The sequence below is a fragment of the Cebus imitator genome, unplaced genomic scaffold, assembly GCF_001604975.1.
Source record: "Cebus imitator isolate Cc_AM_T3 unplaced genomic scaffold, Cebus_imitator-1.0 Scaffold432, whole genome shotgun sequence".
Lineage (NCBI taxonomy): Eukaryota > Metazoa > Chordata > Mammalia > Primates > Cebidae > Cebus > Cebus imitator.
The window spans coordinates 1,143,815-1,158,783 of NW_016107747.1; the positions used below are offsets into that span (position 1 = coordinate 1,143,815).

The following is a 14,969-nucleotide window of genomic DNA, read 5'->3' on the forward strand; positions in this document are numbered from 1 at the left end:
TTTTCCATTTATTAGCGTCATCACTGATTTCTTTCAGCAGTGTTTTATATTTCTTCTTGTAGCGATCTTTAACCTCTATGGTTAGCTCTATTCCTGGGCATTTTTGTTTTCTTTGTGGCTATTTTAAATGGGATTGTGCTCTTGATTTGACTGTCAGCCTGGACATTATTGGTGTATAGAAATGCTACTGATTTTTGTACATTGATTTTTTTATCCTGAAACGTTACTAAAGTTGTTTATCAGTTCTAATAGTCTTTTGGTGAAGTTTTTAGGGTGTTTTAGGTATAGAATCATATTGTCAGCAAAGAGAGATAGTTGACTTCTTTGTGGATGCCTTTTCTTTCTGTTGCCCAATTGCTTGGCTAGTGCTATGCTGAATAGGAGTGGTGAGAATGGGCACCCTCATCTTGTTCCAGTTCTCAGGGGAATGGTTCCAATTTTTGCCATTCAGTATGATGTTGGCTGAGGGTTCTTCAGAGATGGCTCTTACGATTTTGAGGTCTATTCCTTTAATGCCTAGTCTGTTGATGGTTTTTATCATGGATGTTGGATTTTCTTAAAACCCTTTTCTACATTTATTGAGATGATCGTATGAGTTTTGCTTTTAATTTTGTTTATGTGGTAAGTGAATCAGAGTGATATGCATATATTGAGACAACCTTGCATCCCAAAAATAGAGCCTACTTGGGCTGGGTGTGGTGGCTCACACCTGTAATCCCAGACACTTAGGAGGCTGAGACAGAAGAATCGTGTGAACCTGGAAAGCAAAGGTTGCAGTGAGCTGAGATTATGCCATTGCACTCCAGCCTGGGCAACAGTGTGAGACTCTGTCTCATAAATAAATAAATAAATAAAGCCTACTTGATTTTGTCATATTAACTTTGTGCTATACTGCTGAATTCAGTTTGCTATGTTTTATTGAGGATCTTTGCATCTATGTTCATCATGGATATTGGCCTGAAGTTCTCTTTTTTTATTGTCTCTCTGCCAGATTTTGTTATTAGGCAGATGCTGGCTTCATAGAGTGAATTAGAGAGAAGCCCATCCTCCTCAGTTTTTTGGAATAGTTTCAGTAGGATTGATGCTAGTTCTTTTTGTACAACTGGTAGAGTTCAGCTATGAATCCATCTGGTGCAGGATTTTTTTGGTTGGTAGGCTTTATTATTATCATTTCAGAACTCAGTATTTGTCTATTCAGAGTTGGAGTCTCTTCCTGATTCAATCTTGGGAGATTGTGTGTTTCCAGGAATATATTCACTTCCTCTAGATTGTCTAATTTGTGTGTGTAAAGTTGGTCATAGTATTTTCTGAGGATCTTTTGTATTTCTATGGGATTGACTGTAATTTCATCTTTGTCATTTCTGATTGTGCTTATCTGGATCTCTTTTTTGTTGCTAATCTAGCTAGAGGTTTGTCAATTTTTTTTTTTTTTTTTTTTTTTTGGAAGAACCAACTCTTGGTGTCATTGATCTTTGGTATAGATTTTTGCATTTGAGTTTCATTCAGTTCTTCTCTAATTTTAGTTATTTTTTTTTCTTTTGCTAGCTTTAGGGTTGGTTTGTTCTTTTTTCTTAGTTCCTTTAGGTGCAAAATTAAATAGTTAATTTGAGATCTTTCTAACTTCATGATAAAGGCATTTAGTAGTATAAACTTCCCTCTTAACATGTTCAGCTACACCCTGGAGTTTTTGGTATGTTGTGACTCTGTTTTCATTAATTTCAAAGAATTGTTTGATTTCTGCCTTAATTTTCTTGTTAACCCAGAACTTATTCAGGAGTAAGTTGTTTAATTTCCATGTAACTGTGTAGTTTTGAGAGATCTTGATATTGATTTATATTTTGATTGCACTGTGGTCTGAGAGTGTGCTTGGTATGATTTCAAGTTTTTGAATTTGTTGAGACTGCTTTATGACTGAGCATGTGTTCAATCTTAGAATGCGTTCCATATGGAGATGAGAAGCATATATATTCTGTGGTGGTTGAAGTGTTCTATAAATGTTCATTATGTCCAGTTGGTGAAGTGTTAAGTCCATCGTTTCTTTGTTAGTTTTCTGCCTTGGTGGTCTGTCTAATGTTGTCAGTGGGGTGTTGAAGCCTCCCAATATTATTATGTGGTTGTTTAAGTCTTTTAATAGGCCGAGAAGAACTTGTTTTATGAATCTGGGTACTATCATATTGGGTGCATATATATTTGGTATAGTTAAGCCTTCTTGTTCAATTATACCCTTTATCATTATGTAATGTCCTTCTTTGTTCTTCTTAATTTTTGTTGGTTTAATATCTGGTTTATTTTATATAGGAATAGTGACTCCTGCTCTTTTTTGCTTTTTGTTTGCATAATGAATCTTTCTCCATCCCTTTACTTTGAGCCCATGTGTATCATTATGCGTTAGATGGGTGTCCTGAAGACAGAAGATGGTTTAGTCTTGTATTTTCATCTAGCTTGCCACTCTCTCACTTATATGTGGGAAGGTTAGCCCATTTACATTCAGAGTTATTATTAATGTATGAGATATTGATCCTGTCATCATGTAGTTAGCCGGTTGTTAGAGTTGAGATTGCTTTATAATGCCTGTGGGCTATGTGCCTATGTGTGGTTTTGTGGTAGCAAGTGCCATTCTTTCAATTCCTTGTTTAACTTAGCACTCCCTTAAGGACCTTTTGTGAGGCTGGTCTAGTTAAAATGAATTCCCTCAGCATTTGCTTATCTGAGAACAGTTTTATTTCTCCTTCACTTATGAAGCTTGGTTTGATGGGATGTGAAATTTTTGGCTGAAATTTTTTTTATTTAAGAATGTTGAAAATCGTACACCAACCTCCTCTGGCTTGTAAGGTTTCTGCTGAGAGGTTTGCTGCTAGCCTGATGGGCTTCCCTTTGTGCAGGACTTGACTTTTCTCTCTGCCTTTAAGATTTTTTCTTTTACCTTGACCTTGGTGAAGCTAATGACTATGTGCCTTGGGGATGGTTGACTTACATGGTGTCTAGCCAAGATTCTCTGTATTTTTTGGTTTTCTATGTCATCTTCTCTTGCAAGATTAGGGAAATTTTCATGGACTGTATCCTCAAATATATTTGCTGAGTTGTTTATTCTCTGTCTCAGGAATACCACTGAGTCATAGATTTGATCTCTTTATATAACCTCATATGTCTCAGAAGTTTTACTCATTTTTAAAAATTATTTTTCTTTATTTTTGTCCAACTGAGTTGATTCGAAAAACTGGGTCTTTAAGCTCTGAGATTCTTTCCCTAGCTTCTATTCTTCTGTTAATACTTGTGATTATATTATGAAATTCTTGTAGTAAATTTTTCAGCTCTGGAAGCTCAATTTGTTTCTTTCTTAAAATGGCTATTTCATCTTTCAGTTCTTAGATCATTTTACTAGATTCCTTGGAATCCTTGGGTTGGGTTTCAACTTTCTCCTGAATGTCCATGAGATTCCCTGTCATCCAGATTCCATATTCTGTGTGTGTTATTTCAGTCATTTCTGACTGGCTAAGAACCATTTCTGGGGAGCTAGAGGACTTGTTTGGAGGTAAGGATACACTCTGGCTCTGGGCATTGCCACAACTCTTGTGTTGGTTCTTTCTCATTTGAGAAGGTTGGCATTCTTTTAATTGCCATGTAAGTTGAGTATAGTTAGTTGGCTTCATTTTGGATGTTCTCAGAGGACCAAGGCTCTACGCAGGTTCTTTATTTGTGACTGAATTCTTACCCTTGTCTTACTGGGGGTCATATTAGCAAATTATTTTTGTTGTTGTAGTTTGGGTTACAGTCCAGTAGATGATGCTTAAGAGTATTTGCCGTTAGAGGCTCTTACTCAGCTGCATGCCTCCTTTGTATTTCCTGCCACTTGCAAGCATGCTGTGTGGTGCAGTGGCAAGAGAGGTGACGCCTTCACTGAGTTTACTCCTGGGCCTTGCGGGAACTCCCTCCAATCACTGGGACTACATTTCTTTTGTTCAGCGTTTGGCTGCAAGTTTCCCTCAGTCAGAGGCTGAAGCAGGGAGATAGACCACACCTTTTCAGTCTCCCTCTGTGGAAGGAGGCATGCCTATCCCTGCTGTAGCCCAAGAACCCATGTGACTCACCCCTCTCAGTGCTCTAAGAGTGGGGGCTCCATTCCCACTCAAGTACCTTAGTACTCCCAGGTGATTCACTGCAGCTCTGGGGAGAGATCAGGCTTTTTGTTCCTTCCCCAGCTTGGGGGCAGCAGGGGTGGGGGCAGCAGCAGTGGCAGCAATAGCATACAGCCTGCCAGTTACTTCAGGGGGTGCCACCCCAAAGAAATGCATAGCCATGGCTGATTAGAGTGATCAGCCAAGGATGGGGCAGCTGTGCTGTGGGCCCAAGCGTGGGGGGCTCTCCCTGGGGAAGACCAAATAAGACAGTTTGGCCTCTTCTCCATAGGATGACTGTGGTGTGCTGTAGGCCTGCAACAATAATCAGGCTGCTTGTTCCCTTTCCAGCCAGGGTGGTGCGTGGGATGGGTGGGTACTGTGGCGGTGGCAATGACAGAGGGCCTGTCAGTTGTCTCCGGAAGCTCCACCCCAGAGAAGTACAAAACCACCACTAACTGATCAGGTGGGAGTGGGGCAGCCGATCTGGGGGCCTAAGCTGGGAGGCCTTGCCCAATGAGGAGCAGCAAATTCAGGGATCTGTATGGAAAACAGTCTGGCTGCCTTTCTGTATGACAGCTGTGGCATGCTGGAGGCCCATGACAGTTCTTAGATTCTTTACTCTCCCCAACCTGAGGACAGCAGGAACTGCAGGGACTGCAGCAGTGGCAATTGCAGCAGCTTTGTTGGTTGCCTCTGGGAGCTCCGTACCAGAAAAAAGAAGAGCCACAACCAGCTGGAATGTTCAGGTTGGGGTTAGGTGGCTGTGCTGGGGATACAGGCCATTGGACCTTGCCTGATAAGGTACAGTGGAGGTGAGGCCTGCAGTTCATCCTCTCCTCAGCACTGTGCATGCGGTCCCTATTCTAGAGACGCATGAGAGAGCCTGAACTCCTTTGTTGGTAGGGCTATGGCAGCTGGTACCAGCGTGCTCAGGGATCCAGGGCTCATGGAGCTTAGTGTGGGCTTGAGTGGTAGCTCTGCATAGACTCCATGAAGTGCTCTGTGTTGATCTGAAAGCACAGGGGAGTCACGGGGCCTCTCCTGTGCCCAGGATTGCAAAGCCCATGCAGAACTATGGTCCCTAGGGACTCTCACTCACCCTTTCCTCATGGCTGGGAGCCTCCTCTGTCTCTGCACATATCTTCGGTGGGCAGCTGTCTTGCCTTGCTCTTCTTTGCTTTCTGTGGGTCACTGCTGCTTTCTTGATGAATCAAAGCATGGCCTGCTGTATGATCCACTTGAAGAGCTAGTGTTTACTTGCCACTCTACCTCTTCTCCATAAGAGCAGTGTGCACTAGCTGCTTCTAGTCAGCCATCTTGGCAAGTCAGCCATCATGACACTTCTCTTACTGAGTTTCTTAATTATCTTGTAAAACATAGAATATTTCCTTGGCCAATTACTTAAAAGGTAAAAACAAAACAAACAGAAAGCCTTTTCACGATTTCCTATTAAAAGAAGACCAGTGTCTCAAGGAAAAGTTGTTTAAGCATAGAGGATGAAATTCTAATTTCTCTTCATTGTGTTTTTGATATTAATGCCTAATTTTTAGAAAAAATTCACATCTAATCTTAGCTAGCTTAATCACATACAAAATTTCTTTCCCAAGATTCCTCTTCTACAGACTTTCTGTATCAGTCCATTCTCACACTGCTATGAAGAAATATCCAAGCCTGGGTAATTTATAAAGGAAAGGGGTTTAATTGACTCACAGTTCTGCATGGCTGGGGAGGCCTCAGGAAACTTACAGTCATGTTGGAAGGCAAAGGAGAAGCAGGTACCTTCTCCACAAGGCAGCAGGATGGAGTTAGTGTAAGCAGGGGAAACGCCAGATGCTTATAAAACCATCAGATCTCGTGAGACTCACTATTGTGAGAACCATATGTGGGAAACTGCACCTGTGGTTTGATTATCTCCACCTGGCCCCGCGTTGACATGAGGGAATTATGAGGATTACAATTCAAGGTGAGATTTTGGGTGGGGACACAGCCAAACCCTATCACTTTCTAATATCCAGACAGGTTTTTACCCCCCCACCCCATACTTCTTTCTCATTTTGGAACAATTAATCATTCTACTTTAGTACAAAAATTTTTCTCTTCTTGTTTTAACAAAACAATACACATCCTCATAACTTACGCGTTTCCTTACCAAAAGCACATCTGACCTACCTTGTATACTTGCATATAAAATTGTTTTCCTTAGTATTTCTAGTAATTTTAGTTACATACTTTAATTAGTATTCTTAGCCCTTTATGACCTTAATTTCTAGTGAACACTAGGAAGCTAGGAAGTGTGAATATCATACTAGCAGTCTATAGATTGGAAAATCTGTGAATTACAATTCTAGGAGTGTGTACTTTTTTATAACACTTTCTTTTTTTTCAATGTGGCACAGAAGTATTAACAGTCTCAGCTGTCTTTAGCCTCTCTGTATTTAGGAATGGTAGAGGAAGCAAATTTTTACCTCTATCCTTTTAGGGCTTTTTTTCCCCATCCTTCATAAGAGTGTTAAAAGTTTCTGGTATAGAAAGGACATTCTTCACATGGGAATTTTATCTTACCTCTATTTAAATCTTATTTTTAACAATTATGCTTGAAATACTCATAAAGATGAGACTTTAAATGCCTAGCCATCACCTTAAGTTATTTTTCTTGCTGACAAGTTATGTCACATAGAGATAACATGAATTTATTTCACTAAACCTAGGGAAGAAGAGTTGTGCATCTGTATTATACTAAATGTCGACAACTCTGAAGATATGCCTGCATTAATCAAGCCAACATACTTTTTTTAGCTTTTATTTACCAAAGGTTATCCAAGATTATGTAAACTTGAAAAATATTTCAGGTTTCTTTCTAAGGGTTTAAGGAATACGTATTTTATATAAGCACTTATTTTTCTTTAAGCCAATTACGTAATTCTCTTTTACAATTTAATTTTGGCAATACCATAAGGAAAAAGAAATATATTACACATTCATAACATACATACTGACACATATAAATATACATGTAAAAACAGATCTTATAGTTTTCATTTAAAAATTTTAGCCAGGTGCCAAGTACAATAGCACAAAGCTCACTAATGTATTAAAGGATATCTGGAACTGAACTTTATCTGGCCCGTGGAACAAGATTACCCACCCAGATGTTTAAAGCTTTTGACTGATATTTGTAGAAAAGACTTTAGTTTTTTTTATTTGCCTCCTCTAAAGAATCTTTTAAAGAGGAAATCTTTGATTTATTTAATATCTTAGGTATTGGGGCCGGGCGCGGTGGCTCACGCCTGTAATCCCAGCACTTTGGGAGGCCGAGGCGAGTGGATCACGAGGTCAAGAGATCGAGACCATCCTGGTCAACATGGTGAAACCCCATCTCTACTAAAACTACAAAAAATCAGCTGGGCATGGTGGCGGGTGCCTGTAATCCCAGCTACTCAGGAGGCTGAGGCAGGAGAATTGCCTGAACCCAGGAGGCGGAGGTTGCGGTGAGCCGAGATCGCGCCATTGCACTCCAGCCTGGGTAACAAGAGCGAAACTCCGTCTCAAAAACAAAAAAATATCTTGGGTATTTTAATACTTCTGTGTATCAATTAAAGAATGTGTCCCATTGCTTTTGTGGTATGTTGGATCTTTTTTCTTTTTCTTTTTTTTGTTTTTGCGGTTTTTTGTTTTTGTTTTTGAGATAGAGTCTTGTTCTGTCACCAGGCTGGAGTGCAGTGGCGCAATTTTGGCTCACTGCAACTTCCGCTTCCCGGGTTCAAGCAATTCTCCTGCCTTAGCTTCCTGAAAGCTGGGACTACAGGCATGCACCACCATGCCCAGATAATTTTTGAATTGTTAGTAAAGACAGGGTTTCACCATGTTAGCCAGGATGGTCTGGATTTCTTGACCTTGTGATCTGCCCGCCTTTGCCTTCCAAAGTGCTGGGATTAGAGGCATGAGCCACCATGCCTGGCCAGATCTTTTCTTTTCTAATGGGCCTTACAAGTGACCAGTTTTATCTGGGTTAAACTTCGCTGTGGCCACTATAATTCTAGATTGTCCTTAGTAAGGTTGACACATTTAAAACCTCACAGGTTCTGGGACCATAATTTTTGTACATAGAGACAATTGTGCTTATGTATGGTGTTTTTAAAGTGATAAACATTGGGTTGATATAAGAAGCTAGCAGGCAGCTTCACTGATATTTCTTTAAGGCAAGCTTTTCTTTTCCTTTTTCTTTATCATTGTCTTTGTCTTCTTTGCTCTCCTTTCACTCCTCCTCTGAAGCTATTCAGGAAGAAGATGGCAACACGTACGCAATAGTCTTTCTGCCACTGGAGATGTTTCATTGTATTCAGAGAAACTAAATGGGATATACCAGAACCTTTATATTTATGGAAGCCCTTCATATATGCAGATTTCCATTCCTGCAAATACTATATTTTCAGTATGTGTTTGGTTGAAAAATATCAGCTTGTGAACTGATACTTGAAGCAGAGCTACACAGTTCAAACCTGTGTTGTTCAGGCATCAACTGTACAGGTCACCTTTCATCTGAAGGACTTTCATGTCTACTACACAGGATGTTATAATGATCTATTACCAAAAATGTTCTTTGCAACTTATAGAAACATGAGAGTACAGCTTATGTGGCTTAACAGAATTCAGATAAACTCTAGGATTAAAAAGAGAGGAGAAATGAAGGTAGGTTTGGAGAATGAGGAAGAAATGATACTGTTTTAGACAAGGAGTCAAATATTCAATTCTCCATATTTTTGAATTCCAGCAAGCTTTGGAACAGTCTTCTTGGCCCAGAGAATCTATCAGAAAGCCGTACTTGAGCTAGACTGCAAGTGAATGTTTGCTATACTTTTGATTTTTTATGGCCCGGTGTAGGAGAGAAAATGCTAAGCAAATATTTGCACATTGTACTGTAAGGAAATAAAATATTGATTAGAAGTGAATCAGTTGACCTCATGTTGCTTCATTAGAAGTAATTTCCTTTGGATTGTCTCATTGCCTATAAATGTTTTTCCTTTGCACTTTAACAACAACTCTGTCATGAGTAGTCTGTAACTAGTTTCATTTTTTCCACTTATGCTCCCCATGAGATGAGCATGGTAAGTACCTCTCCCACTCGTTATGGGGCCTGTGTTTTGGATCCTGCAAACATGTCCAAACACAGTTAACATTTAATCCATCCTTTCCTCTTGAGGACCACTTCTCAAATTATCTCTAATTTTTCAGTGTTTTGTAGTAAAAGGGATCAGGTCTAAGGGTTCTCTAAGATAATTTAGCATTTGACATTTTTATTTTTATAATAATTGAAATACATCAGTACAAGTATATTCAGAAAGGGCATTGTGTCAGACACTGCCAGGCTATTTTAGATATTTGTCATTTTTTATTATAGTTTTTGGCTTTCATAGCAGGTATTACTATTTTACTTATTGCCAGTGAGTGATAGGATAGAGATTGACTAAATGCTTAAATGATGTGCCTGGGTCCCCACTTAGATTCACAGTTACTGTATTCCTTAGCGTTTTGCTATAGTTTTACAGAGGAAAGGAGAATTCAGTTATCCCAGTGCACATGGTTCCCTGGGCATACCAAACTCGAAAGAATCTATACTATAGCAGCTGTATGCACAATGTAAGTACCAATTTAGTTTCACCAAAAATCATCACTTTATATTAAATTAATATCACTTATTTGAATTTAATTGGGCAGACTTTTTAAGTTTATATATGTTAAGATTCTATCATTATATACAACTCTGAGTGTAAGAAAAGTTATTGCTAGTTTTATGCGGGTGCATATTTAGGTAATATAAAACATAATTTAGGTTGAAGGTTTATATGATAACTTTTCTCCTTATAAGGGTTTTTTCCTTGAGTGATATCATTAGTTAAAGCCTTTAAAACGGATTTTATGGAATAATTACTAACACTAGGGGAAAGAGGTAATCTCCATTCTGATTTGTGCAGAGTGACTGGGTATTCAGGGAGAATAAGGGAGTAGGGAAGAGGAACAGCAGGGGCCTGAGCAAAGTCAAGGAAGTGAAAAATTACAAAAATCAGAAAGTGGAGGCTGGTCCCTTAAAACCATGTGGGTTTGTTAACTGGTGCTCATCAAAGTTAGATTCCTAACCTTCCTTAGAAATTGGGAGACAAGAACCTTATCTTCAGGCGTTGACTGGAACAAACAGTCAATTCTTTTGTCTACTTTGAGTTTTCTCAGGCAGGAACTTTAAGGGGTGGGAGGGTAGAACCATTCTAGGGTTGTGGCCTTGGGCTTTTAGAAACTGTTAATACATTCATGTTTGTTCAAGTCTTTATAGGTCAAGGTTGAGAAGAGTGCTTTATAGGTCAAAGTTGAGAATAATGCTTAGATGAACCTGAGTAGACTTTGGTTAAAGAGAGAATCTTTGTAGTGATAATTACAGTGGCACTTTCTTATCATAAACAGTGACTGCTATGTATTAACTGTTGTTAAGTGAGCTTGATTTTAAAATATTAGCTGAAAAACTATGAAATATTATGCTCTTCATTTTAGGGCCGAGATCTGGACTATAAAATTCAGGAATATAAAGAAGCTGGAAAGCTGTTTCCAGAAAATCAAATAATAGAATGGTTTATCCAGCTGCTGCTGGGAGTTGACTACATGCATGAGAGGTAAGTTCATTTGCTACTGGGAACAGGATCTATTTTTAGCAGTCATGTCTGAACTTGAAAAGTGGAATTTTCTTCTATAATTGAAACAAGTTCAAAGGTATATGGCTATAATTAAACATCTCTAATATGTTTGAGAAAACGGTTGACTGATTATATCTAGAGGATTTACTTGTGTAGCTTTTTGTTGCTGTTCTGAAAATCAAGCTGGCCTTGAATACAAGACAGAAATTTGTATTAAACACATTTCATTATATCTGATCATCTCCTATGAATTACAGGAAGTTCTCAGATACCTGTGGCATGCTATGAATTTATTGTATTTTACAGCAGGCTTCAGTTGTAAATACTTTGGTATGCCACAAATGAATTGTGTGGTCACCTTGGAATGTGTCAGTGCACACTTAGCTAGGTTATTTAGCCTCAGAGAGAGAAGTATTCCGATAGAAAGTCTGTTTTGATGTGAAGTATGTGATGATGAAAGTCAATTATTTTGATTATGATTTACATTTACAATCTCTGCCTCAAAAATGTATTTTAAAACTCTTGATGATTTTTTATAGGTCTAAAGTAAGAAGTTTTAGAAGTTAAATGTTTTAGAGATGCATAAAATGATAACACGTTTGAAAAAATGGACATACATAGACAAAAAAGAAGTGGATACTCGGAGGTGTCTATGGTAGCTTTCACCTAGGGAGCGGGTGTAAACCATGGTACCATTCTTGAATGAAATGGGTGATTTTTAAGGCACACCAAGGTCTAGCTATCCATTGATGTCAGATTGCTTAAATGTGTCATCTGTACCTTCTGACAGCATAAAATGTAATCGGATTATTCTGTAATTTGCCGTATATCTTCTAAAACACATGCTTGTTGATACAGATAGCTCCTGATTTATTGACTGACACCTCATAAACAATCTGTTAGAAGATGTCAGAGTATCTTAAGAAATCTTTTTATTATAAGATTATTTGACTTAAAAGAATCAAATAATCTTTTAATAAGCTACCCAAAGTTGCTGACTATAAAACTTCTGTGTACATCCATTCATATTAGTATTTCTTTTATTTTCCTTACTACTTCTTGGTATATTGTTAGGTTATACACAAGAAAAACAACTAAAAAATAACGCATATTAAGATGCTAACTATGGTGTTGTATGCACAAAATACAAAACTGAAATCTGGTTGATTTAAGAACCCAAATATTTTTGATAGCCTTTAAGACTGCTTAGTAATAGTAAAAATAAGTGAGTTTAAAATAACCCTTTGAACAGAGGCTTATAAGTTTTTAATCCTTTAATATTCAAAGAAAGTCATTAATTGAGACTAAATATTTAGATATTTGTGAATCTGTGAAACTGAAATACAATCCTTTGTGATTCAGGTAACAAGTGCTGGTGCTTCTTAGTCATTATGTTATTATAACCAATTATTGTAAAGTTTTTATGTACAAAGAAATTACGGTTTTATATTTCAGTTCATTCATTCCTTTGTTGGTGATAAATTAAAAATAAGTCTCAACCTCAAAGAGCCATTAGTAAGCTAGCAGACACAAAACATGTACCCTTATAACTAGAAGCCATGTGCCATGGTAGATGTACACGATTCAGTGTCTCCACCACTCACTAGACTCATGACAGTGAGCAAGCTGGTCATGAGAGCAAGCTCTCCTCGCTGAACCTGTTTTCTCATCTGCTACGTTGGTGCAAAAGTCATTGTGGTTTTTGCTGTTATTTTTAATGACAAAAGCCACAATTATTTTTGTACCTACCTAATATAAAATAAGGATAATAATAGGACTCTCCTTGCTTACGTTATAGGGTAAAAAATATGCACTGAGATATGGTACAGTTTAAAAGTTTGCAAAATATGTGATGTTGTTGTTTATGGGTATAATTTAATATAGAAGTGAGAGCACAGACATCAAAAGGGGTTTTAAAAACAATGACAATAACAAGTGTTGGTAAGCATATGGAGCACCTGGAATTCTTTTATATTGTTAGTAGGGTATTCATTGATACAAACACTTTTGAGAAATGTTTGGCAGTACTTTCTAAGCCAAACATAAAAATACCTATGAACCAATAATTCTATTCTTAAGGGTAGAAATGAGTGCTAATGTCCAACAAAAGGTATACAGAAATGTCCATAGAAGCCTTATTTGTAATAGTGAAAACACTAAAAAATATTCATCTACAGTGGAATGGTTACACGAGTGTGGTATGACCCTATAATGGACTTTTAAAATTACTATTCTATTATTTAAAAACAACAGACAATTAATAATCAGCATGACCTGGGTGAATCTCAGAGGTCATAGGTAGGATGAAAGAAGCCAGATGCAAAAGAGTATGTACTACATGACTGCATTTATATGAAGTTCAAAACCAGGTAAAACGAATCTGAGGTGAGTCAGAATAGAGATTACTCTTGGAAAGGGGCTTTGACTGGAAGGGCACAAGAAACCTTCTGGATGCTAGAAATGTTTTATATCTTAGTCTGGATGGAGGATTACAAGAGTGGGATATATGTTGATATATATGTAAAGCATCATCAAATCTAAGATTTTTACATTTTAATGTAAGTTATACTCTAGTTTAAAACAAGTGATAAAAGTTCCAAGAAAAGTACAATTTAAGTGTTATAGGAGATCAGAAGAGAGATAGTGTTTTTATTTGGGGAATCATTGAAGACTTCTTCTTGGAAGAAGTAGCACTTGACACAAGGTAGGTTTTGAGTAAGATGAAAAATGGGTCAGAGCTTTCCAGGTATAGGGAACAGAGCACAGGCAGAGGTGGGAAAACATGAAACTTGTAGAGAGAATGGTGAGTGGCTCTATTGGGAAGGCTCTTGAAGTAATGAATAAAGTTGTTGGCAAAGATAGGCTGAGGTCAAGAGGGCTTTATTTTGGAGCATAGACATTGAATTCCACAAGAGCTTTTTGAGTGGAGTTATATAATATTGCCAGAGCTTGCTTCAGGAAGGTTAGATGACAAATTATACCAAGGAGAGAAGGTAGCTTGGGTTATCAGTCAGTAACCTTTCATAATATCCATGCATGAGATTGTGAGACCTAAACCAAGCTGGCAGAGGTAGGTAGAATGAGGAAGGATGAGAATGAACTCAGTAAGTTGAAATGACTGGACTTGAAATTAAGTGGATCTGTGAGATGTGATAGAAAGTCAAAGATGAACCTGAGGTTTTGTTCCTGGATGAATGAGAAGTTAGAAAGACAGGTTTGAAACAGCGGTGATGAGTTTAATTGTGAATATGCTGGGTAAGAATATGGAGAGAGAAGGAGAGGGAGAGGGAAGAGAGAGAAAGAATGAGAATGAGAGAAGGAAGTCAGAAGTGAGGCCCTGGATCTTGGGGAACCATCAGGGCTTGACTTTGTTTGGGTTCCTACAATATCAGAGCCCTGAAACAAAGACTAGGGTACAAATAGATGTTTTAGGAGTTAATCTTAGAAAGCAGAAGCCAGTGAGTGGGAAGAGTGAGAAGGAGAAGCCAGAAAAACTGTGCAGAATGTATTATCAAACTAGTGGCTGCTGTGGGAAGAGGGATACGGAAGCAGACTCTTCCAATAGTGTTGTAGGTTTTGGGTTTCTCTTCCTGCATTCCTTCCTAACTTTTTGGAAAAAAAAAAAAAAGCAAACTTGCTTAAATATAACTTTTGTTTTCTAGCACTATTACAAATTTCCTCTTGAAAAATTTCTTGTATTTCTGGGAATTTGGAGTGAGAAGAAGGAGGAAGGTGTCTTAATTTTGATCTAATTTTAGAGTGGTTTTTAAATGGAGCAGTTATATTATTCCTGATTGTAAATGTATGATCTATGTTTCACTTCTATTGGTTTTTAACATTTAATTTAGTATGAAAAATGTTTCCTTCAGAAAATAAACTTATTTATCTTAATTATCTGATTTTAAAACATTTTGAATCCAAAAGAATGATTTTTTAGCATATGGCATAAACGTTTATAAATAATGACGTAAAAAAGCCAAGACTGTTCACAGTTCACTGAAAGCTACTTTGAGAATGTAGCACTAAAACATGTTTTTGCTGAAGGGAGTCATGCTGCATTAACAAAACTCCAATGTCAGTGGCTTACATCAGCAATCATTTCTTGCTCATGTTGCATATTGACAGATATGGGTCATCTGCAAGTCTGCTCTACATGTCTTCATTCCAGTAC

General features: G+C 37.8%; 1 protein-coding gene across 5 annotated transcripts in view; it reads left to right on the forward strand.

The window, feature by feature from the left end:
* NEK11 (NIMA related kinase 11) overlaps positions 1 to 14,969 on the forward strand; it is a 314,403-nt gene that overhangs the window by 70,948 nt on the left and 228,486 nt on the right. For all 5 annotated transcript variants that reach the window (XM_017510167.2, XM_037731926.1, XM_037731928.1 and 2 more), the window contains one exon: positions 10,659 to 10,777. In XM_017510167.2, the coding sequence (XP_017365656.1) occupies positions 10,659 to 10,777 (119 nt within the window). The remainder of the gene's footprint in view (positions 1 to 10,658; positions 10,778 to 14,969) is intronic.